Source organism: Thunnus albacares, chromosome 1, assembly GCF_914725855.1.
Source record: "Thunnus albacares chromosome 1, fThuAlb1.1, whole genome shotgun sequence".
Taxonomy (NCBI): Eukaryota; Metazoa; Chordata; class Actinopteri; order Scombriformes; family Scombridae; genus Thunnus; species Thunnus albacares.
Window position 1 is genome coordinate 2,399,348 of NC_058106.1, and position 23,608 is coordinate 2,422,955.

The window sequence follows — 23,608 nt, forward strand, 5'->3', positions numbered from 1 at the left end:
CGACAGTCATGCTGTTACTGTTGTGTTCAAACTTTGTATCTCCACAAATATCAGTTGGACTTGTAGCATCTTCTCAAAGGCTGCAAAATTTCAACTGAAGTTATAGTGAAGATCACTTAAAGTATTAGTTAGGAGGTTTTTCCTGTGATGTGGTGCAACAGCGGCTCTGGTTTATGAACAAAGCTGCTGTTATTCACTGATGAAGCTCCGTCGGCCCGCATCGACTCCTCTGTCACCGCCTCAAACACGTCCTTTCATCCCTTCTGTCTTTCCCTCCTTCTCCTTGTCTCTTTGCATTTTCCTCTCCACCCCTTTGTCTTTGTTACACCCCTTTTCTGCTCCACTCCCTATATCCCATGTTTCTTTTCTCTTCTCCATGCCTCCCTCCTCCTTCTTCTTCCTTTCTCCCCTTCCCCTTTTTCTTCACTCTCACCTTTTCACCTCTCCATCCTCTCATCCACCATGACTCTCATCACATGTGAACTCTGTCTAACCTCCCTCTATTCTGTCTTTGTAATAGTCCCTCCTTCTCATGTTTCCTTGATTCCTCCATCTTTTCATCCACAATCCCTTCCTCCAATCTCATCACCATTCTTTTACATGTTCTCTTTTTGTTTTCATCATCATTCCCTTCTTCCTCTCTGTCACCCTGCTCCTTATGTCTTGCATCCTTCTATCGCTCCGTCCATCCTCCTCCTTTCTTTTCTTTCCTTTCAGCCTTTCTCTTCTTCTGCATCTTCCCTCCTTATCTTTTGCTATTTTACTTTTATTTGGGAACATTTTGTGAATTTTGCTTTTATTCATGTCATTATCTGTCTTTTTATTATTTATTTTGTTTGCGTGACTGATCTCGCTGACTGATGTTTCATCTTATCTGCTGTCATTAGGTGGAGCGGGGCTTCAAGGCAGTTCATATATCTGGCATGGAGCTGCAGCACATGGGTCAGCAGACAATGGGACACTATCCGATCCACTTCCATATGAACGGAGACGTGGACGAGAGAGGGGGTTATGACCCCCCCACCTATGTCAGCGATCTGTCCATCCACCACTCTTTCTCCCGCTGCGTAACCATCCACGCCTCCAATGGACTGCTGGTGAGCTCAGTTTTTCTTTTTTGTATTCGTTTATTTGTTTATGTATTACTACTACATGTGTTTTTTCGGGGTTTTGTGTCAGAGACTTCCTGGCAGCTTCATAGTAATGACAGGACTCTGCCTTTTGACAGAGACAGGCTAGCTATTTCCCTTTATGCTAAAATAAGCTAACTGGCTGCAGCTGAATATTTAGTTATGGTATGGATGATATTGATCTTGTTGTCTAACTTTCGGCAAGAAAGCAAATAACGTTGTTCCCAAAATGTCAAACTATTCCTTTAATGATATACAACACGTTGCAGTATGCCGTACCAGGGTTATCGCAGAGCTCATGTTCATCACAACTAATAACATACTGTACAACACTTTTTTTTATATCATTGCTGTAGACAATCTATGACTACAATCCAGGTTAAGACCATACTGCTTTTTCCTCTATTTCTAGTTTTCCCCATAACTGCCCATGTGAGTGTTTAACTATAGAGTCCAAGCTCCCAGAAACAGCGTTGGGCTATGAGGTGATATTAGGTGTAGAGGCCACAGTCAGTATTGCAGGATCATGTGACACACACTGGCCCAAAGGGACTTTTCTAATACACAATCATTACACAAGGAACAGCTGTAAAACAATGAATAAACTTTTCAGATTATCACAAACACTTCAACATGACTGTGTGTGATGTGAACTTGATCCATTAGGTCCAATAAAGATTTAAAAAGCTGTATCAGTAAATTTTTGTCATTCCTGTGTTCGGAGGTGGGGGAGGGGAGTCAGCCAGCTCAGTCAGAGACAGACTCTAATGCTCTATGGGCCAAAAATGTGGAAGGTCAAAGGGGATCTATTACTTCACTATTAGTTCACTGCTCCACTGTGCTAACATTATGGCATTTTTCCATTGTTTTGGGTGTGGTCACGCCAAACCATGACTCCATTACACAGCAGTGAAAAGTAGAATAAGTAGTTTACCAGTTGGAGGTGTGCTAGTCGTCTGCAGCTCTTCATCAGACATCATCATCACTGTGGCTGTTTCTGCTTGTGCTATTCCTCCCTGCATTATTTCTAACTGATCCACTCAGCAAAGAGCACCAAATATCTCAATATCTTGTTGTGTCAACCAGTTTTTAGTGCTGCTAATGGAGCTCTACTAATTCAGTGAGGACCATGTTTCACTTCCTGTAAATTCTTCACAATAAAAGTCTCCCATTATTAAGTAATTTAAAAGCTTTAAATTTAAGCAGTAAAGCAGGAAATCTTGGGTTTGCATCAACGGTAACTTAACACGACTCTGATACAGCTGCCTCTCAGCTTTCAGAAAGCTTGCTTTAAAGAGACTGGAGCTAAAACTGCCTGTAAGAGACAGAGGCTGACCTGAGGGACTGCATAAAGGGCCAGTATAAGATAAATAAAAAGTTTTTTGAACTGTGGATCATGCAAAGCTACTCCAGTGGAGTCCAAAAATAAAAATATAGAGCTGGAAATAAGCATAATAGGTCCCCTTTAAAGAACTTTTTTTGGCAAATGCTCTTGTTGAGCGACCCTCTTTGGAATGAATGGAACACAGTATGCAGTTCTCTCAGTGCATCCATGAGTCCATGAACGGAGACTCCAAGAAGGCCAGACACTCTGAACTGCTGTTTGACATTTAGACACAGGCAACAGTCAGAGCTTCCCTTCTTGCAATATGCAATCACATAGAGGCATGGATAAAGGAGGTGAAACATGGATGAAGGAGGTAAGGAGGATTAAGAATGCTGGTACATTATCAAAAGGTGCAAAGATGAGATTTTTTTCTTTGGAAAGTTGATACTTTAATAGCTGACTGAACTCTTTGTCTGCGATTATTCCTCCAGTTAGATTTGCAAGGGGAGACATGCAGTGTGTCATATAAACTCGATGTATCTCCATCCCCTCGCAGGTAAAGGATGTGGTGGGCTACGACACGCTGGGACACTGTTTCTTCACAGAGGACGGCCCGGAGGAGAGAAACACGTTCGACCACTGCCTGGGTCTGATGGTGCGAGCAGGGACTCTGCTGCCTTCAGACAGAGACAGCAAAATGTGCCGTTACATCACTGAAGGAGCATACCCAGGATACGTGGCCAACCCACGGCAAGACTGCAGGTACTGTGTTTAACCTCTTCACTCCCACTCTCTGGAGGCTGAACTCTGAAAATAATGCACAAGACATTTAGAATAATTCCATTTGACGGAATGGTACAGCCATAAAAAATACATTGAGTCTTGGGTTAAAAAAGGTTTACACGGTATATGTCTGATAGAGATTCAATGAACATATATCTCCAACTCTTCAACTGCTGGAGATATATACAAGGTGATCACTCTACAGTGGTTATAAGCAGCATTAGTTATGGTGTGATGAACACCTCCTCGCTCATACCCATTTTTTGAAAAAGAGAATTCTCAGCAACTAGCCAAGTAATTGTGAAAACACTGTTATAACTAACAACCCCAAACACATGTAGAGGAATCCATAGTAGTAGGACAATGACATGTTTTTCATTGTTTTATTGTTCAGACAGTGTGGTTGGGAACACCCTCACACACCTGAATGCCAGCAAAGTCAGCACTTCAGCCTCATATTCACATTCAAGTGAATATTCACTTTTCACGTTTCGTTTCAAACCCAACGTGCTGGAGTACAGAGACAATACAATGAAAAACATTTCACTCCTCGTGTCCACTGGATGCACCTGCACATTTTCTGGTTGCGCAATGTCTCTGTCACATCACACACCAGTCTATTCTTCAGCAGACATATTTCCCAAATAGTTTCAAGTAGTTTTGTTAACTTTGTTTGTGCTTTACAGTAGATTGAATACAAGCTAAGTGTTAATTACTGTACAACATGATGCATCCTTTTTATTTTATAGCTGTATTATAGAAACAAATATGATAAAAACTGTAGAAGTCCTTCTCCACAGACTCCACAGAGTGAAGACAAATAGTTTGTAATAAGGGTACATTTAAAGCTTTTTCAACCACGGTGTGCAGTACACATTGTCCCTTTCACATGCAGTGGCAGTACCACATTTGCAGTGGTCTCATTTTGCATATGACTCTGTTACTAATTATAATGGGGCTTCAATATTTACCATGTACCAACACATATACCATTGAACAATCACAGCCTTTGGATGGAGTGTGAAATGATCATTTTAAGAGGGGTGTAGAGCTTAGTGTGGGCCGACCACACAAACACGCCTCCAGTACCACATATGCACAAACAGTGGCAATTAATCTCAAGCTAGTTATGTAATTTTTGCACTTCCTCCCACACATTATTACTGTTACAACAATGTGGTTTGCTCTCTGCCAGAATACTTTTCAAAAGTTGGGATAATTATGTACAATGCTGCACATCTCTATGTTGATTACATCTAAAGTTAAGAGACTGAACAAAGAGAGATTCCAGCCTAAAACCATTCTCCTTCACATGACAGCACAGAAACTCTTTAGAGAGACAACAAACTTATTAAAATAATAAACTTTTTAAAAGATAAAAGAAAACAAATGCGTTAGCTGTCCTGAAAAAAATCTTAAACTTTCACACTGTAGAACGAGAGAGGCCGGATGCAAATTGGCTTGTGATCATCAGTTAAAACCCTCTCTCTCTCTCTTTCTCTCTCTCTCTCTCTTTCTCTCTCTCTCTTTCACACACACAAACACACATACATACCCTTTTATTTTACTGTAGCGCCATTTTGTTACAATTAGTTTTTAGCGAATATTGCATCACCTGCAATTATTTTCCATCCATTAAAAGGATGGATGGTATTTCCAGTTACACTCCAACATTTTTAAAGGTCAGCAAGTGATCTGCTACACAATTCATGATCATATACTGTATACTGATGTCATAACAAACAAAACAACAAATGGACTTCTTCTGTATTGTTGTTAAAGATCCCCTCCAGACATGTTTTAAGACATAAAAACTACTCTGCTTGGAGCAATTATGTTTATCTAATATGGTTTTTCACAAAGAAATCCATGAAATAGCATCTCCTCCTTCTCCTTCATAAAAAAATCTAGACTCTATAAATATGTAAATATTTTCACTTTCAAAAGTTGAACTGCTGGACACAAGGCGTCTCCTACTTCACTAAAACATCCATTCTCAGTGTATGTTCACTGGAGGTTTCATGTTTCCACATCACACTTGTGTAAGTTTAATACTGGACCAGGATTGGCTTCCAAACTAGTTGTGATGTCACAAATCATGCTCGTAGGGTACACCATTTAAAATCTGATTTACAGTGAGCACAGAGAAACTTTCCACCTCCAGCAGATTAATGTGAATACAGCCTTCTAGTGTCAAACTCTGCACATACATCATTCTGCACAGTGAAGCTTAAACATAGAAGTGAAGGAACAACAAGTAAAACACATATTTGAGTGGAGGGGATCTATAGGTTTATGCATGCGAATTAAAGTGCCATCAGACACCAAAACCACCAATATCTTTCGAGGTAAACAGCAGAAACACGAAAATCATGTTATAAAATAATCCACCAAGAATGTGCGCTTGCATGTCTGTGGTTGACCATCGCAGTGCCTTGCTGGATGACATCACGTTGCTTTGCAGCCAAAGTTGAACCAGGTTCAACTTTGGCTGCTGGATGACCCCACGTTGTCTTGCCAAAGCTCTCGACCGTGTCATCCACCGCGTGGGAGACAGTCCTGGACTCTCCCTAAGAAAAGCTGCGGGAAGTGGCTCTGCAGTACTCTTTCAGGTGGGGCAGTTAACCAGATGTACTGTATATTTGCCAAACCAACCAGTTAGTCCTCATCCTCGAAGTCTTTTCTCTTGTAAAACTGAAAAGTACTGATAAAGCATGAATCTCACCCTTGTGTTGCAAAGCCTAGCTTGGCTCTCTCTCGATCACATGCACACACACAAACATTTATCAGCAGAGGTACACTGTTTCCCCCCCGGCACCTTCACTTTGTTAGAAAGGCATTATATTTAAAGCATAAAGATGCAGCTTTGAATATAAAGCAGTTTAATCCAGGTCACATGACTTTTTATCTCCCCACACTGCCTCTGCCTTCAGCTGCAGAGCATAAAGGCCAAGGTTAGGGATGCATAATGGCACAGGCTTTCACTGATACGGAGTCATCCACCTGCTCTCCAGAATGAACACACTGGAAGGATTTGCTGTTTCTCTTTAACATTATTTAGCCCTTGCTTTCTACTCCCTTCATTTCATTTCATTTCTTCTCCTCTGCTTTCCTAATTTATCTAGTTATATACACAATGCACTATATTCCTAATGAGGCTTTTTGTCAGATTTGTCTGGATCATTGTATTCAGTAATGATTTCCAAATCCCAGTGCATTTATTACTGTGGTTCAAAAATTTCCATTTAATCAAACATGATTGCACTAACAACATTCCTCACTTTAAGATTCGTGATGATTAATTTCCAGTCAGTGTTGCACGGTGCCTCGTGGCTCCTTCTGTCTCTTTTCCTGTCATTGTTGAGTTGCGTGTGTGTTGAATTTAAATGCTCAGATGAGAACAATAAATTTTTGTCAGATTTGCTAGCAGCAGGAGACACGTGGGTTGCATGAGGAGGATGAGAATTGTCACTTAAACAGAGCCAGATGAATGTGCTCAGCCTAAACACTTTAAGTGTTTGAAGTCAGTGTGTGTGTATGTGTGTCCTTGAGCATGCATTTGACAAAAGAAGTTATCCATCCAAGCCATCTCCAGCAGCAAGCTGTGGCAGTTAGGTGTGTTTTTTAAGCATCAATTTCTTCAGTGGAGATATTTCCATTCACACACACACACACAAAGCCCCTATTTTACAAACCCCAGCACTCCCACATCAGCACTGTAAATATCTGTTTAAAATTTAGCTAACTACAAAAGCAAGGCTACGTGTGCTGTCCTCTACCTATTTATACACCCATAACACAGAGACAGCACACCGTGTAATGTGTAGAGAAGAACTTCAAAGGTGATTCTTGCTTTGCACTTTTCATTTATTGCCTATTTTTTACAACCTAACTTTGTGGAAAGGAGAAGGGGAACAAGAGGTTATGGAGAGTCCATTGGGAGCACTTTGCTTGTGTCAGTAGATCAGCTTTATTTCTGGGGAACACCCCCAACAAATAATATTTGTATGAAACAAATATTCATATAAAACCCACTATTTGTGCTTTGCAGAATAATGTATTTGTATTCAGGCACACCCCAACCTCCTACCTATGTAGACTTTGTCACTCTATAATAATGTCACCTGATTTCCTCCTTTGCTCCCGTCATAGTTACTATGACCTCTTCATCTCCTTCAAAAACACATAGGCAACCATATAGCCAATGTGTTTTTAAAGACAAGAAACATTGTGACATTGTGAAGAAACTGATGTGCAGGACAAGCTACTGAATCTCCACATCCAAAACAAACCAAAACCATATGAACTAAATGAAGACATGAATCTATTTTGTCATGTGTGTCATAGTGCATCGTAGTCACTGTGAAATTTACAAGACATAAGCTAAGCAACAGCCAGAATCTGTCCATCCAATGAGAGGTGGACTCTTAGGTGTGTAAAGGCAGTTTAAACATCTACACCACCACTGCCTCTTCTTACTCTGATGAAGACATAAACCTTATTAAAAGCTTTACCGTGTGTTTCACACCTCATGGCTCTACGACATTAACCCTGTCAAGCACAGGTGATACATTCCTTTTGCATGCACTATCATGACTGAAATTAATGATAATTATGGTATGGCTGTCCTTTAGGGATGGCAACATTGGCAATTCACCACTTTTGTCTAGAGTGAAATACCTTTTCTATTAGAGAATAAGTCAGTCCTTATCAACCTTCCTCGTGATTAATATGCAGTAATGTGGAAGTCAGTGTATCCATTTTCTGAGGTTCTTACACCAACTGGTAGTGGGCTGATTGAAGATTACATAAAGACTGCAGATTCATCTTTGGCATACAGTTTAATTCTGGCATTTAGTTTAAAAATAAAATACACATCTACCTTTGCAGGAGTGTGTTAATCTGCAACAAGAGCAACAGAGTGAAGGGGGTTTGGGAGAGAGACTGAGGAAACACAGAATAAGGAGGGAGAGAGGAAGAAGAGAAGACAAGAGGGGAAAGTGGAGGAAGGAGAGGCTTAAGGTGCACTGTTGTCATTTACTGCACATCTGCTATTTCTATTCATATTTATTCATATTCCTACTCATTACCCTAAGCTGCTTTTTCTCACATACTTGCAAATGGAATTATAATGATTTTCACATTATGTGTGGTGCATGTGTGAAAGGTGCTTGCTGGGGCACATATATGCACACAAAAATAAATCAAGAAGAATTTTTTACCATTATGAAAAAATGATAATTTAAGAGTGAGTAAAGCACTACATAAACATATAATCAAACAGACTGACACATTGATTTAAAAACAGAACATTTCCTAGAGTGGAGATGCAGAAATATACAGTGGCCCTGAAGGCTCAACACACTGCGACTTAAGAAATCACATGCAAAAAGGCAATTTGATAACACGTAAAAAAAATCACAAATACAGAAAACACGATAAAAACAGAAAACACAACCTAATACACAAACCTGCTGTAGAAGCAGGAAACAACCACATTCAGAAATGCTGCAAATGTCACAGAAATGATAACAGAACAAAACAACGGAGGTGTAGTCCAGGGCCTTGCATTTAAACAATGCATAATAATACAAATAACTATTAATTATATTAAATAAGATAGGGACATATTATAGAATTGAATGTAGGCTATTTTAAGAGGTAATATGAAAATAGGATATTTAAAATCTTTGCCAATTCATTTTTCCCTTTGTCTGTTATGCATTAACATAAACAAAAACTGCAAAGTCTAAAAGAGAGAAGAGATGGAAACATGCAGTGGCACAGTATGAAGATTAAAATAAAATGGTCTGCCCCCAGGTCTACTCAAATCTACATACACACACTAACTGAATGTCAGTGTCCACTCGATGTGTTTGTGTACACCTTACAGGTGATTGAAAGATGGCTAACAAGGTTCAGCTATCAACAGTATGGATGTGTGTGGCTTATCCTGCAGCCCTCTGCTGTATACACAAACCCCCATTAAGTAGAAGAGCTGCTGCATGCAGGCGTCCAGGCCTGAATGCTCTCTGACAGCCAGCAGTCAAAATATTGTGTGATGTGAGGCTGCAGCTTTTGTCTGGAAATGTCTGTCACTGACTGACTGACTGACTGACTCACTGAGTGATGAAGTTACACCATTGGTGTGACCAGCCCGGTGTTGGGAGTTTCCCCAATGGCCAATGCTCTCTCTAAATGAATTGGCGTGAACAGTTTCTATTACGTCCTCAAGGGGCGTTTACAGCGGAGCCCTGAGTGCAGCTCACTAAGTTTTAAAAACACACATTCATTCTGACACCGACAGGAGCACCAACCCGTGGATACAAAGAGACGTGACAGATCCATTTAGCAGCCTGCACAGTGGCTAGCAGCTAGTTAGCATGGCTAGCATCATCGCATAGCCATGTCATGCTGTGTGTAGCCCACAGACTGTATAACAATAAGGTGTAGCTGCAGTGTTTCCAGTTTAACAGCCCCATGCTGCACAGGTGACAGGTGTGTTTATGGTGTTTGTGTGCTCCAAAAGATGGGCATTGTTGTAAATGTTAAAATGTAATGTTTCAAGGCTGTGAGAGTCACAAATGAATACATCAAAACTATATTTTTGTTTTCTGTAATTTAATCAGTCATCTTAAATTCCATCTGAAATTAAAATGCATTTCTTGTCTGCTACAACATACATATCTGCTCTGTAAATGACTTTTCCTGTGTTCTCCTTTGAGAAAAAAAACAGAAACCAAAAGATGAATTCCATACATAAATGCATTAATTCAATGAAATACCATTCCATTATCTGTCTATGCAGCTGTAGTCCTTATTTCCATGCAGCAACTCAAATCTTGCATAAAGCGATAATGCATAACAAGGGTCACACTGAGCCTGATAGCATCCTGCTACACAAGAGCCACAGATGCTGGACAACCACCCACATTAGCTTTCCTGCTAAAGTCTCCTTCTTATCTAACTTACAAACATGAACACACATCTTGTCCTGCAGCTTACCTTGTTGAACAAGCCACCAAACAGATATTCACCGGGGAAAAGTACACTGCTATTGTCAGTTAGCAAGCTACATAGCTAATTAGCTGCTAAGCTGCAGCACATTAAACAGCATGTAAACATATGTGCAAATGTCACTTTGGACCCATTAGATGCTGGTGGGGTTCTTACTCTTCAATACCACTGCTAACAACACAAAGTCTGCTCATGACTTGTAGCTTTACTTACTGTAAACAAATTTACTGTCATTCGTTGTGGTGTAACATTGGCACCTCCGCAGCCTGCCATCTGCTGTCCCAACCAAACACACCTCTCCAGCCTCTTAGACAAAAAGGAGCATTTCTGATATTTCCCCAAAAACTTTTTTCTTCCTTTTAATAATAAAAAACATTAACAATACAATTTAACACACTGACTGATTATGTTTGACTACACAAAGGAAAGAGATGACTAAATGTGATTTCAGTTGGACTATAAGATCCGCTTAGTGGTTTTTATTTTTCTCTTGCGGGAAAAGTTTTAAAGAATTACAGAAAATGTGTTTAGTTAGGTGCAATTAAGCAGTTTTAATATATTTTTGTCAGCTTTTTTCCTCTGCAACTTTATCATTGTATCCTGACCTGACATGTTTTCCCAACATACTTCCATGTAAATGATTAGTGGTGCCTGTACCAGCACGTTAGAGTCAATCCAGCTTGTGTGATCTTTACTCCATTTTTTTCATGTAGCAATTCAGTTCAGCATCCATACATCATCACTGTCAACCCATCATGGTGGAAAGTGACTAAGTGCATTTACTCAAATACTTAAGTACAATTTTGAGGTATTCGTACTTTACTTGAGTATATCCATGTGATGCTACTTTATACTTCCACTCCTCTACATTTCAGAGGGAAATATTGTACTTTCTACTCCACTACATTTATTTAGCAGCTTTAGTTACTCTTAAAATGAAGATTTGACACAATGGATAATATAACGTCATTTGGTTACATTGTAACCTTGATTCTCTGAGTGAGGAGACTATCTCTCCACACAGTTACATATTCCACATGTGCAGGGACTGATCCCACTGGGACAGTTGACATGGATATCTCTTTAAAATACACCACTACGTGGCCCATGCACAGGTATATAAGGCCCAAGTGTGCATGTAATCACTGATTAACACTGATTAGTGGCCTTGCCCTGGAGAGATAGTCTCTTCACTCAGAGAACCAAGGTTAGAATGTAACCGAACATTCTCTATTGTATCGAGACTATATCTCCACACAGTTACATATTCCATATGCGAGGAGACCAAGGAGACAGAGCAGATGCAGCTCCTCAAGTACACCCCAAGATCCCTGATTCTGGTATTCGAATGAGACGTCCCCACCACCAGAGGACTGTGTCAAAACAAAAAACCCCTGTGAAACGCCGTATACAAATAGACACCTTACACATTCATTGACTAGTGACAGCACCAGATGCTGCGTATCACTGCCCAATGCTCAGGTGCTAAACACAGCTAAATCATGGCCAACCTGCAAGATGCAAAGGTTGGGTGTGAAAGGACAGAGGGCGCTCAGATGGCCTGCCCTCTGCTATGCCGACTGACAAGGATACAAGACATCTCCCTGGCCAGGCCAAGACAGTGCCACTGGCACAAGGGCAAAGTGAGAATGTCATCTAAGCTTAGACCTGCCCCACCGTGATGCATCCAGCCGACCCCCTGACTCTAGGTAGGCTGTGGAGGCTTAGGCTGATGAGGCTGAAGCCGGCACCAGTCCTGGCTCCACCTTAAAGCACCTGATGTTTGTGATTCCTGTGCCTGCTGAAGCATCAGGCCCAAACATGGCAGACGACTCTACAGGTAACCTCAGTAGACACACCCTGTCCTCTGGCTGCAGCATGGACTGTGATAGCCACAGGTGGCGCCGAACTCCCCAGAGTCCTGACATAGCCTTGCCAGCTGCCTCTGCCTGCTCCCTTTATCAATTTAGGGAGAAGTGAGGAGACCTGTTGCTGCTCCGTCAGCAGGTCTTCACCACACTCCTCCCTCAGCCGCTGAGTCGCATGGTGTTAAGGGCCAATATGGCCCCTGTGTTAGCCACCTGTGTTTGGGCTGCCATAGTGCAATGCATTTTAGTCATCAAGTTGTCCATCATTTTGCAGTTCTTGCTTGGGCAACTACTCTTTTCCCAAGGACTGGCTTAGACGGAGACACCAAGGCTGCCAAAGCCTGGTCCACAGGTTGTAACGGTCCACAGCCTATTCCATTAAGTGGATATTTTGCTAATCTCGCTTTCCAAAGCTAAAGTTTGGATGTCTGCTCTCACGTTCCCTACTCTCAGAGTGGAGTCAGTCTCCGTGCATATGGAATATGCAACTGTGTTGAGAGATAGTCTCGATACGATAGAGAACAAGCTTTTAAAATACAACACATTGTTAAAGATGAAACCAGTGGTTTCCAACCTTTTTGTGTTTTGACGTCTTACAAAAAGCAGTGTGTAGTCGGGGTCACATTTCACATGTCTATGAGTTGTTAACAGCTCCACCAAATAGTGATTTTTCCCTCTAAACTTCTCACATGCTTTCATTTCAATAAATGTTCAAATGATCCAATATTTCAGCAAAAATCAAAGATTAGAGAAAAAGTCCAAAAACTGAAAACAGATTTGTGTATCAGAACTTTGTTTTTTCTTCTTTCCTCTCCCATTAATCATCTCACCACCCCTCTGATTTATCTGGTGACCCTTTGGAGGGGCCCGACCCCTAGGTTGGGAACCACTGTACTAAACTAGCTAACTGTATATAAAGTAGTGTAAACTAGCTCCACCTCCAGCAGCTACAACAGTAACATGCTGCTCTAACACTGATGCTTCACTATTAATAATCTAATGATGTCATATATAATAATATATCAGTCAGAGGGACCAAACCACTACTTTTACTGCAATACTGCATACTACATCAAGCTCATAATACTTATGTACTTTTACTGCAATACTTTAACTACATCAAGCTCATAATACTCATGTAGTAGAATTTTAATGCAAGACTTTTACTTGTAATGGAGTATTTTTATATTGTTCTATGGGTACTTACTGGATCTGAATACTTCTTCCATTGCTGGTCTGCTGAGTCGACTCTGTGTTGTCTGGACCTTTCTCCCTCTCATCCTTTCTAAAAGAAATCACATTAAGAAACCTGGAGAGGACTGAGCCTTGATTGAGACTGACTGAGACCTTGATTACACCAGAGCTAATTCCTTTCTCATCCAAACTGAGGTGCAACAGGGGGTGATGGGTAGAGGAGTGTATACCCTTGTTAAGGCTGCATAATTAAGAAGAGAGGTTAACAAATAGGCCAAGATGAAGGATGTAGCAGAGAGTAAAGCCACTTTGCCACAGTTTGTCACCTTTCTAATGATATTATTGGAATTTAAGATGTTTTTTTATGCTTACAAGTTGGATTGTGTCTTCGAATTATCTGCATCATTGTCTAAGGAATAATTTAATGTTCCCTGCCTCTGCATCAGTCAATGACCGATACAGTATAAGCCAACAGTGATTCAAGTTACACTATTTCCAGAGCTTTTAATTTGCTGTTATGAACACTAGGTGTAGTGTAGCCCTTTGCTGGAGTCAGTAGCTCTGTCTGTCCGTCCTTCCTTCCAACACTTGACTCCAGAGCATGAAACTTTATTCTCCAAAGGATAAATTCCAATATTCTTAGGTGAGCTCTCCTGACCTTTCTAGCGCCATCATAATTCCAAAATTTACACTTGTACACAAGTAATTAAAAAATATTGTGAATTTTCCACACAATGCACAAGCAAACCAGGAAGAATTTGTGTAATAAAGGAATTGTGTATGCTCTGGATTGAACATCAACACATTATCCACTTCTCATAATACATCCAGAATTTAGCTCAACACTTTTGTATTGTGGGGTGTAATGAACGTTGTAGCATCTTGTGTCTGCTAGCAGGGCTGTACCCTGGATGTCCAAAGGATATCAATTTCCACTTGAAATAAGAGGAAGGTGCATTTCCATCCACTTGCTTTTATGCACATGTTCATTGTATGCATATAAATGCTTGAGGAAATATGTATTGCCAAAAAGCTTTCATGTTTGGCTGTTGATGTATCAGTGAAAGTAAAATGTGATAAGATGCCATGGAAACAGACTTGAGACTTAACAGACTACAGGAGTTTTGGGCCGATTTATCCCTGATTCACTCCTGACAATCGGAGAAGAAATCTGGTCTGGGACCTTGGTTGGTACCGATGTTTGGCACAGATTATCTGGTAAAGTGAGGTGTTAACAGATCCAATCTTAAAAATTTGGATGATTATGTCACTACTTTCTGAGCGGGACCGCAGTAGCCAATGAGAAAGAGCTGACGGTGTTGCCAAGCAACCGTAAAAATTCTAGCCCTTGAGGCTAACGTTGGCTAGCATATGACTGTTGACAGATATTAAAACTGACAGTTAAAATCTCATCTGCAGTTCTCATTGAAGAACAGACAACCTGGGTCGACGTGTCTCCCCAACTATTTTTTCATCCAGACTCATTCGCCTTCTGATTTTATTTTTTTTCTCACCGCAAAGCGTTTCGTTTACATCTGCTGTGAAATCATGTGAGATCACGTGAGGCGGCGCATCGCTCCCTCAGGCACGATAATCTTAATAATATCCTGTAGTGTGTGATGTGCCATTATTTTCAAATCCTATAATGTGTGCATGTTTGAGATTAGAGAAGAAGAACATCTGTGAAGTTTCTCCTCATGTTTGTGATGTAACCTGATTTCAAAATCGGTCAGGATTTAAAACTCCTGCAGTCTGAGCCCGGCTTTAGAGAATAAATCATGAGGCATATGAAGTGTGTGACTTAAACTCCACTGAAGAGAAGAAAACATCAGATCTGTGTGTAACGTTGCTCAAATTAATACATGAAATAAACAGAAATGTCATATTTCCGTCATGTATTGTACATCGCTTTTCACCATCTGAGCTTTGACTGCCGCTCTTTTACTGATGTCATCTCGTTGTGTCCACTTCTTCTGCAATGGCTTAATATTTGCATAACAGTAGAGGATGAAAACGCACATTCATTTGCATTTTCTTTTGCTGATTTTCTGGAAATATTTTGTCTAACTACTATTCACAAGGCCAAGAGAGAACTTCTGTGCTGATGACAATATGGGAGACAAGGCGTTTTACATTCAGTAACTTGTCGAGAACGTTTAACTTCTTAAATGCTTCTGGTGGATATTATAACAGAGATGTGATGGAGCTGTGGTGTTATTAGAACTTTAACCCTCTGGGTTCTCATCAGTCACAGGCAAAAGCACAAATCTGTAACTTTTGTTAATATTTCTGTAAAGGATTTATTGTATAAAGAGTTGTAATCAATCAGGGAACCACTCTGTTATTTATGGGCATGAATCAAAATCAATGTTTGCTTATGTTGTGTTAGATCAATATTTTATGGCCTTATTTATATATTATTGAGCACACAAACAACTCTCTTGTTTTTGTGAATTACATCGCTGGCAGCATATTGACTTTCTCTTGACCAATCAAAAGCCATAAAAATCTAGAATGGACATTGCATAGTTGTGCTGTGCAATAGAGACTTGTTTTTTGTTTGTTTATTTTAATAACTAGATGCCTTTAAACTTGAAAGATACTGGACACTTGCAAAATGTTTTTTTCCTATGTGTTGGAAAATCTTGATAAATGCATTACAATACAAGCTTTCATTTTCTTTTCCTTTTGTATTTGGGTTTAATATGTATAATATCATGTGACATCACTGCAGTAGACATATTCAAATAACGCTGGTTTTGTTTAAAGAAATGACTTGCTTGCACCTTACAGGACTTAATTTATACAAATGTACTGATATACAAAAAATGATTCTATTAAATGACCCTCAGCCTATTTGTTTATCCACACAAGTCATTTTCTCTCCTTCGGTGACCGTTGTCTTGTGAGTCACTGATCACACTGTTTTTATTTACCATCACCTCACTATTTGTGTGACATCCAATAACCAAACTCTTTTCTCTTTTTCCTTTTTCTCCCCCACTCTGACACTCTCCCTCTTAGTGCAACTTCAACTTTCTGGATCGCCAATCCCAATAACAACCTCATCAACTGTGCAGCTGCAGGCTCAGAGGTGAGTCTCTCACTTCTGCCTTCACTTTCTTCTTCCACAACCCCTCCATCTCTCTCTGCCCCCCTCCATACCACTCCCCCACCCGCCTCCCCCCGTCTCTCCAGGTGGAGGTCTGTCTCATTACCACGTTGCCAGGTCAGATTAATGGCTGTATACTCCTATTAACTTCAGAATCAAGCAGACAACAGACAGAGGCACTGCCGCAGTTTCACTATGATAGAGTGCCAATTATGATCATACTTCTGGGATTTCACAAGGATACGTCGGGCGGAATGGAGTCTCATTTATCCTCGCCAATGTAATAACTTTTCTCATTTGCATACCTGTGAAGAACAACACAGAAACAGACAGGCTGACAGAGTGGCGAAGCCAAGGCGATCTTTTGTGTGTTTGGAGTGTGCACATGTTTATGTATGAAGAAAAAAGACCTCTACATGTATTTACACATGTCCACAGATTCTTTGTTGTTCTACATGTGTGATAGCTAAAGTCCTCCTCCATTCAAAAATATGTTTTTCTTCTTGTTCCTTCAGCTGGATGTTGTTCTCTTCACTTTGCAGATGATGTATGTGCAGAGTTTGTTTTCATGTTCATCTGCTGAAGGTGGAAAGTTTCTCTGTGCTCATTGAAAATCTGATTGTATAAGATGTGGGCCTATGAGCATCATTTGTGACATCACAACTAGTTTTGAAGCCAATCCTGGTCCAATATTTAATTTACACAAGTGTGATGTGAAAACTCGAAGCCTCCAGTGCACAAACACTGAGAATGGACTTTACAGTGAAGGATCTTGTCTCCAGCTGATAAACTTCTGAAATGGAATATATTTGCATATTTATAGATTCTGGAATTTTAATGGAGAAGGTTTTTAAAGATTTTTTTGTGGAAAAACCATATAAGACATTATTGTTCCAGAGTATTTCCATATGTCTTAAAACATGTCTGGAGGGGACCAATAAATCTTTATAACCTATATCTTGACAGCCTCTTTATGTGTGTGTGTGTGTGTGTGTGTGTGTGTGTGTGTGTGTGTGTGTGTGTGTGTGTGTGTGTGTGTGTGTGATCCCTCAGGAAACAGGTTTCTGGTTCATCTTCCACCATGTGCCCACTGGACCCTCAGAGGGGCTGTACTCTCCCGGACACACTGAACACATACCTATGGGCCACTTCAGCAACAACAGAGCTCATTCCAACTACAGAGTGAGTCTATGGACAGACTGAGTCTCTCATGTTGACTCATCCATTCACAACAAACCTCCTCCTTACATGGACATTGTCACTTTATAATAACATCACCTGATTTCCTCCTTTGCTTCCGTCACATTTGACTGCTAGAAGGCTCTGACACTTGAACATATTGACACTTGAATATACTGCATGTCGTCTTGTAGCACACATGAACAACTGATCCTGTCATTGTTCTTTGGAAGAAGTCTCACTTAAAAGCACCCCATAAACATAAGCAGCTTATAGTAATAAAATAATAAAACAGTGGTGCAAAGTGCTTTACAAAGGCAAAAAAACTAAAACAAATCAGCACCAAATTAAATAAAACCCAACAAATAAAAGAACAGAGAAAAAAAAATGAATAGAATTCTCAAAATACAATAAAATAACAGAAAAACTGTAAAATAAACAAATGAAACACATAAAACATTGTGGAACTGGAAACATCAAACTTTAAAAATAGTCTGGAGCCTGGAGACAGAAGGGCTGTTCAAAGCTTTTAGGACAGTTGTTGAGTTTTTCTGAATACATCAGATTGTTGGTGTCTCTTGATTTCACACATCCATTTATTTTCTCTTGCGTTTTGATTTATTTTGGGGGTTTAATGGTTTAAATCAACAGGCAGAATGTTTGTAACCATGCCCCCAAACATAATATGGCACAATTATTTGGGCTCTTCAAAGTCACTGGCGCTGCTCAACCCTCTGCACACTCTGCACTAAACAAATGCATTCCTGCATCACTGCTCTCACTCTAGGTAGCTTCTTTTTCAGAGGTAACATTTTGCTTTTGTTTTTTATACAATAGTTATGGTAATTATGTTAAATTTTTTGCTGTGTGCCATCAGAATATTTCACCTCGGCATATAGTAAAACAGGCGTGCTGGCACATCTGTCTCTGTGAGAGTTCCAAATTTATGGACGTGCAATATTAAATTACTTTTGGCTGGAAAAGTTTCTGAAACAGTATTTAGACTGTGGCGCACCAAACTTAGTTAGTAAGAATGACAGTAAGTGTCAGGGTACCTGGCTTTGCATAACTAGATGTCAGTGTGTGTTTTTATAAAAATTAGCAGCTAATACAGCATATTGATACATTTGGATCTCATAGAGGAGGGGGCAGTGAGATTACAGAGTGTCAGATACGACCTGCTGAAAACAGAGAGAGGAAAAGCTTTAGATGAATGCTGAGAACAACAAAATAGAGGACAGACAACAGAAACGGAGGAAAGTGAGCTGAGGGAGAAAGGATGAGACGGAGAGAGAGCAGGAGAGAGTTCGGAGGCGCCTGCGGCATCGAGCGCAGCACAGCTCGAGCAGAGAGAGATTTATGAGACGCTGGTGAAGAGGAAGTGTTATTGTTATCTCCCTCCTTTGTCTGCCCCCAACAGTGATCTCTTTTCTTTCCCCGTCTCACTCCCTCTCTCCCTTTTTCACTTTTAATTTGGATCATCCTAATGGGAGCATAACTCATGCCAGGCTGCCACCCCAGGATGTTTGTGTGAGACGAGGTTGCGTCAGGGCTGCAGGTTGGGGTTTTTCGGAGCAGCAACACCGCGGTGGGGTCTTTTTTTTTGAAGCGAGCTACTGGCTGAGGATGGCTTTGATCATTACTTCTATTTTTATTTTATATAAGGAAAAGTTATTGTGCTCCAACACCTCTCTGAAACAGCACTTGTGTACTTTGATGGAAGTTGTATTGAACATCTCTGGTTATAGGATTCACAGCTCCACTAAGTGATATCTGAAACAAAATTGACATTCATCTGTAATTTAAAGTCAGTGATGTATCATTTACCTCTAAACGGGGAGTGTCCCTACCTTAGAGCTCTGTTCTGCGTAATGTGAAAGGGTTGCTAGTACCAACCAACACTGCAGCTCTTTAGAAGCATTCAGTCCCTTTGAGCTCAGTATTTGACTCCTGGTATACCACATAATTGCAACGTTCATGGTTTGGTTCTGGCCACAGGCTATTGTTGTGTGTATGTTGTTGTTATACCCCTCTCTCTATTCCTGGTTCCTGTCTCTCTCTCTGCCCTTTCATAGTGTCATAGTATTAGCTGTTACCGGTGAGTGGGGCCATTTTCGGTCAACGGTAGTGTTCAAGGAGTTATTTCAAACCCAGCTGAAGTGTCCGCTGACGGGTAGAGTTGGTGTTAAAGCTCCAATCCACTGAGAGGATATATCTATGTCTACTCATGCTGCGTTAGCCTTGCCTGTGTAGCAGCCTTGTGTACAGACATACAGACGTACTCCTACAGTTACTACATCCAGCCCCTCACCGGCACAAGAAGTGACTAACATTGACACTGAACTTCACTGAAAAAAATGACAGTTTAACATAATGATTGGTGATGGATGCTTGTTCACTACTCATGTAAGTTACATTTTTACTGAAAGAAGTCCACATTTACCTACAAAATAGGTGCCGCATTAAACAGTGGCTACTAGTGTTACTTTATTTTTAAAATATCATCCATGTTGCCTGTCTTACACCAACAAACAAGACTTATTTTAAACTGTATGTTTTTTAAGGGAGTTCAGCATAAATGTTGTTAAGTTCAGAGTCTCAGAGGCTGTTCAGTTCAGCACCTTCAGTGGACACGCCCCCACCTTTCAGAGCTCAGAACAATGTTTGTTTTTTCATGATTTTGAAACTTAGTTTTATATATTTTGCGATTTTTGTAATCAGTCAAATTTGGCTGAGTGGTTAATAACACATTTTTCTGTGGTGTGAAAAACTCAGAACACATATTTATTATTGCTTTACACAGACTTTAATAGAAATAAAACTCATTTAGTTCATTTTCGCATATCAGTGTCCACGTTCATCAAATAAAATCAACAATCATTTGTAAAATACTAAGCGTGTTATCAATTCTTAGTCAGACGACAGACATGACAATTATAGAGTGAAAGTGTCTGTTCTGTGACCATCTGCAGCAGCAGCAGAGTCTCAGCACAGACTCGTGGAGTGAGATGTCTGTCCTCCTGCTCTCTGCTGTAAACACACGGAGCTGTTAGTGAGAAGCTGTTCTCAGATGTTCCTGGGTCTCTGTGCTTATTTTCAGCAGAAAATTAGCTGCAGCCTCACCGTCACACACACGCTCTCGCTCTCTCTCGCTCTCTCTCTCTCTTCCTTGACCGCACACTCACTACGCGCTATTCCTTAAAGTAGCTACACTACTTGTATAACACATTTTAGTTTAGAAAACATCTTAAAATACATTTTTTTTTAAAATCCCCGATGCTTAGGCCTGGCAGGGGTTCAGATCAGGCCCAGCATGCTGCCAGGCTTGCAAGCCACTGATGAAAACTCTTCAGCTTGAAAAGTTCCTGCCAGCGTTGATGCTGCTACTTTGGTAATGCAGGCGGACGTTTGCTAACATCCTAAAGCTACATAACTGTTCTATTCTGGGTACATAAAACCTTCCTGAACTTAAAAATATTCATTTGGACAACTGCGTTGCCTTACGCTTAACTTTGTGTTTCCGTCTCTCATGTAACTTCACTGTCACACAAAAAGGTGGGAAATCTGTGTGTCCGTCTCTCAGGCTATGTGAAACCTCACTGTTGAAAATATTCCTGCACAAATTTTAATCACACATACACAAAATATTTCCACAGCTGCAAAACTTAATTACACATTCACCAACCATTTCACAAGCTCAAGATATTAATGACCTTTATTTGATTCCGTAGGAAATAAGACTAGAATTGTGGTTTCAGCTCAGCTAAAAGATCAGGAATTACAAATTCTAATAACTGCACTGGAGTGCAGGAGATTTAGAAGCTTGTGTCATATTCATTCATATTCATTTCACATTTTTACCACACACCAAGATTTTGTTGCAGCCAAACACAATCTGACTCCTCAGTTAAAGGTAGAGTCAGTCATTCTGGAGAAAGATTGTTGATAATTGAGCTAAACACCCAAACAAATACGCCCCCCAAATTCATAGACGCACATTGCCAAGGCAACGACCAAAAGAAAAATATGGTGGAATCCGGGGTGATGTGTCACTGTAGAGTCACTTCTGTGCCTCTGACACTTTATAAGGAGTGGAAAAAAAAAATTGTCTCACGTGAGCATCCACACTCCCCGCCTCTCACTCGACCTGCGTTCAGCATCTCTGTCCACAGAAGCAGCCGTCTGAAGGACAAACTACCTTCACCAGGCTGACTGACAGCAGAAATTTACTGAACCAAAATGGTTTGCATGTCAGCTGAAGAGGAAGAAATCAACACTGTTTGTTTTTATTGATTCATTGATACAGTTAATAAGGTCAAACACATAGACAGCGAGACTGTCCTGAGACACTGACCTGAGACTGTCTCAGGTTCAGTGTGAATTGATAAATTTAATAAAATGGAAGTGTGTCTGTTCCATGAAGAAAACACGTGGCCAATTCTATGTGAATTGACAGCCTCTCTCTCTCCAGTTCACCAGCCCTCCCTCACCATTCAACAGGTGCTGGAGATGGGAGACTGTCACGTCCTCACACAGACAGCTGCTCTGATAACTTCTCCCTGGCCTGTACGCTAGCACGAATGCCCCCTGCTGGAGTAGTGTTGTGTGGCTCGGTCACAGCCACTGTGTTTACATGCCCATTAACAGAGCCAGTGCTGTCCATGGACACTGGATTTTTTTCAGCGTGCAGCACCGTGAGGAGATATGACAAAATGTGTATTGGATTAGAATCACTGACTTTATCTTTAATCAACCCGCACAAGTGTCTAACACAAGGACAGATCTAAGAGTGCTACATTCTAACATTGCTTTATTCTCTCTTATTGTAATCAATGTCTTATACACTTGATATGTAGTTTATCCTCTTTCTGTTTCAGGCTGGAATAATCCTTGATAATGGAGTAAAGACCACCCAGGCAAACGACAAGGACAAGAGACCCTTCCTGTCTCTGGTTGGAGCCAGGTCAGACTCTCCTCATTCTGTAACAAATAAACATGCTGAATTACAAGCTGAAGTCATCACAGCCAGTATAACTCAGCATGATGGATTTGTAATCTCTAATCGTGATGTTTTCACGTCGATGTTTTGTTACTGACAAACGTTAGGATTTAGTGTAATGCAGAACAACATCAGGGAGTGTGACTTTAAATCTTACTCAAGTAGAAGTGAGATTATTTGCACTGAAATCAACTCAAGTAAAAGTACAAAAGTAAGTTACCAGTAAAACCCATGTTGTCAGTATGAAAGGACCAGTGTGTCATCCTGACCTCACCATTCCAACCACTCCCTCTTCAATTCAGTGATGCTCTTTCTCACAAAGCTTTCTCACAGATTGCCTCACAGAAGAAAAAAGGTCAAAGATAGATAGACAGATTCATTTGATAAAGGCAAATATGAGACTGCAAAAACCCAGTTGTGCCATGCATTCTAAAATGCAGCAATAGCCATTCTAAAGGCCCTTTCACACATGCAGTCTATCCCTGAAATGTTCAGGAACATTTCTTGCATGGGGTCATGTGTAAATGGGAGCAGGGATCGATATTGAGGGAAATCTGTCTGCTTTCATGCAGAGCGAGCAAACCAATTACAAGACTGAATAGAGGCTGAATAGAAGAGGCATGGCTATTTTCTGAATGTTTAAACATTTTAAATAAAATGTTCACTCTTTTGTAAATGTTCATTCACATAACTTTAACTGTATTCCTTTCATAAAGTCATATCGATTATTCAAAGCTCTGTCAGACGCCGAGCCATGCTCAAGCTGATTATTCAAAATCTTCAGTTCTGACAGAGCTTTGAATAATCAATATGGCTTTATGAAAGGAATACAGTTAGTTACGTGAATAAACTTTTACAAAAGAGTGTTCACATTTGATTTAAAATATTTAAACACAACACAAAAAAATAGCAATGTCGAAGCAATGGATGCCTTTTAAAAGTCTGTGTGTCTGTGCTTGGAGGGACAATATCACAGCATTATGTTCCATTTAACATTAT

At 40.4% G+C, this 23,608-nt stretch overlaps 1 protein-coding gene across 2 annotated transcripts in view; it reads left to right on the forward strand.

Annotated features, from left to right (window-relative positions):
* The window catches only part of LOC122980001 (cell migration inducing hyaluronidase 1), a 220,264-nt gene that overhangs the window by 165,525 nt on the left and 31,131 nt on the right, over positions 1–23,608 (forward strand). For both annotated transcript variants that reach the window (XM_044347700.1, XM_044347778.1), the window contains exons 13-17: positions 888–1,097; positions 3,014–3,219; positions 16,344–16,413; positions 17,485–17,613; positions 22,488–22,573. In XM_044347700.1, the coding sequence (XP_044203635.1) occupies positions 888–1,097; positions 3,014–3,219; positions 16,344–16,413; positions 17,485–17,613; positions 22,488–22,573 (701 nt within the window). The remainder of the gene's footprint in view (positions 1–887; positions 1,098–3,013; positions 3,220–16,343; positions 16,414–17,484; positions 17,614–22,487; positions 22,574–23,608) is intronic.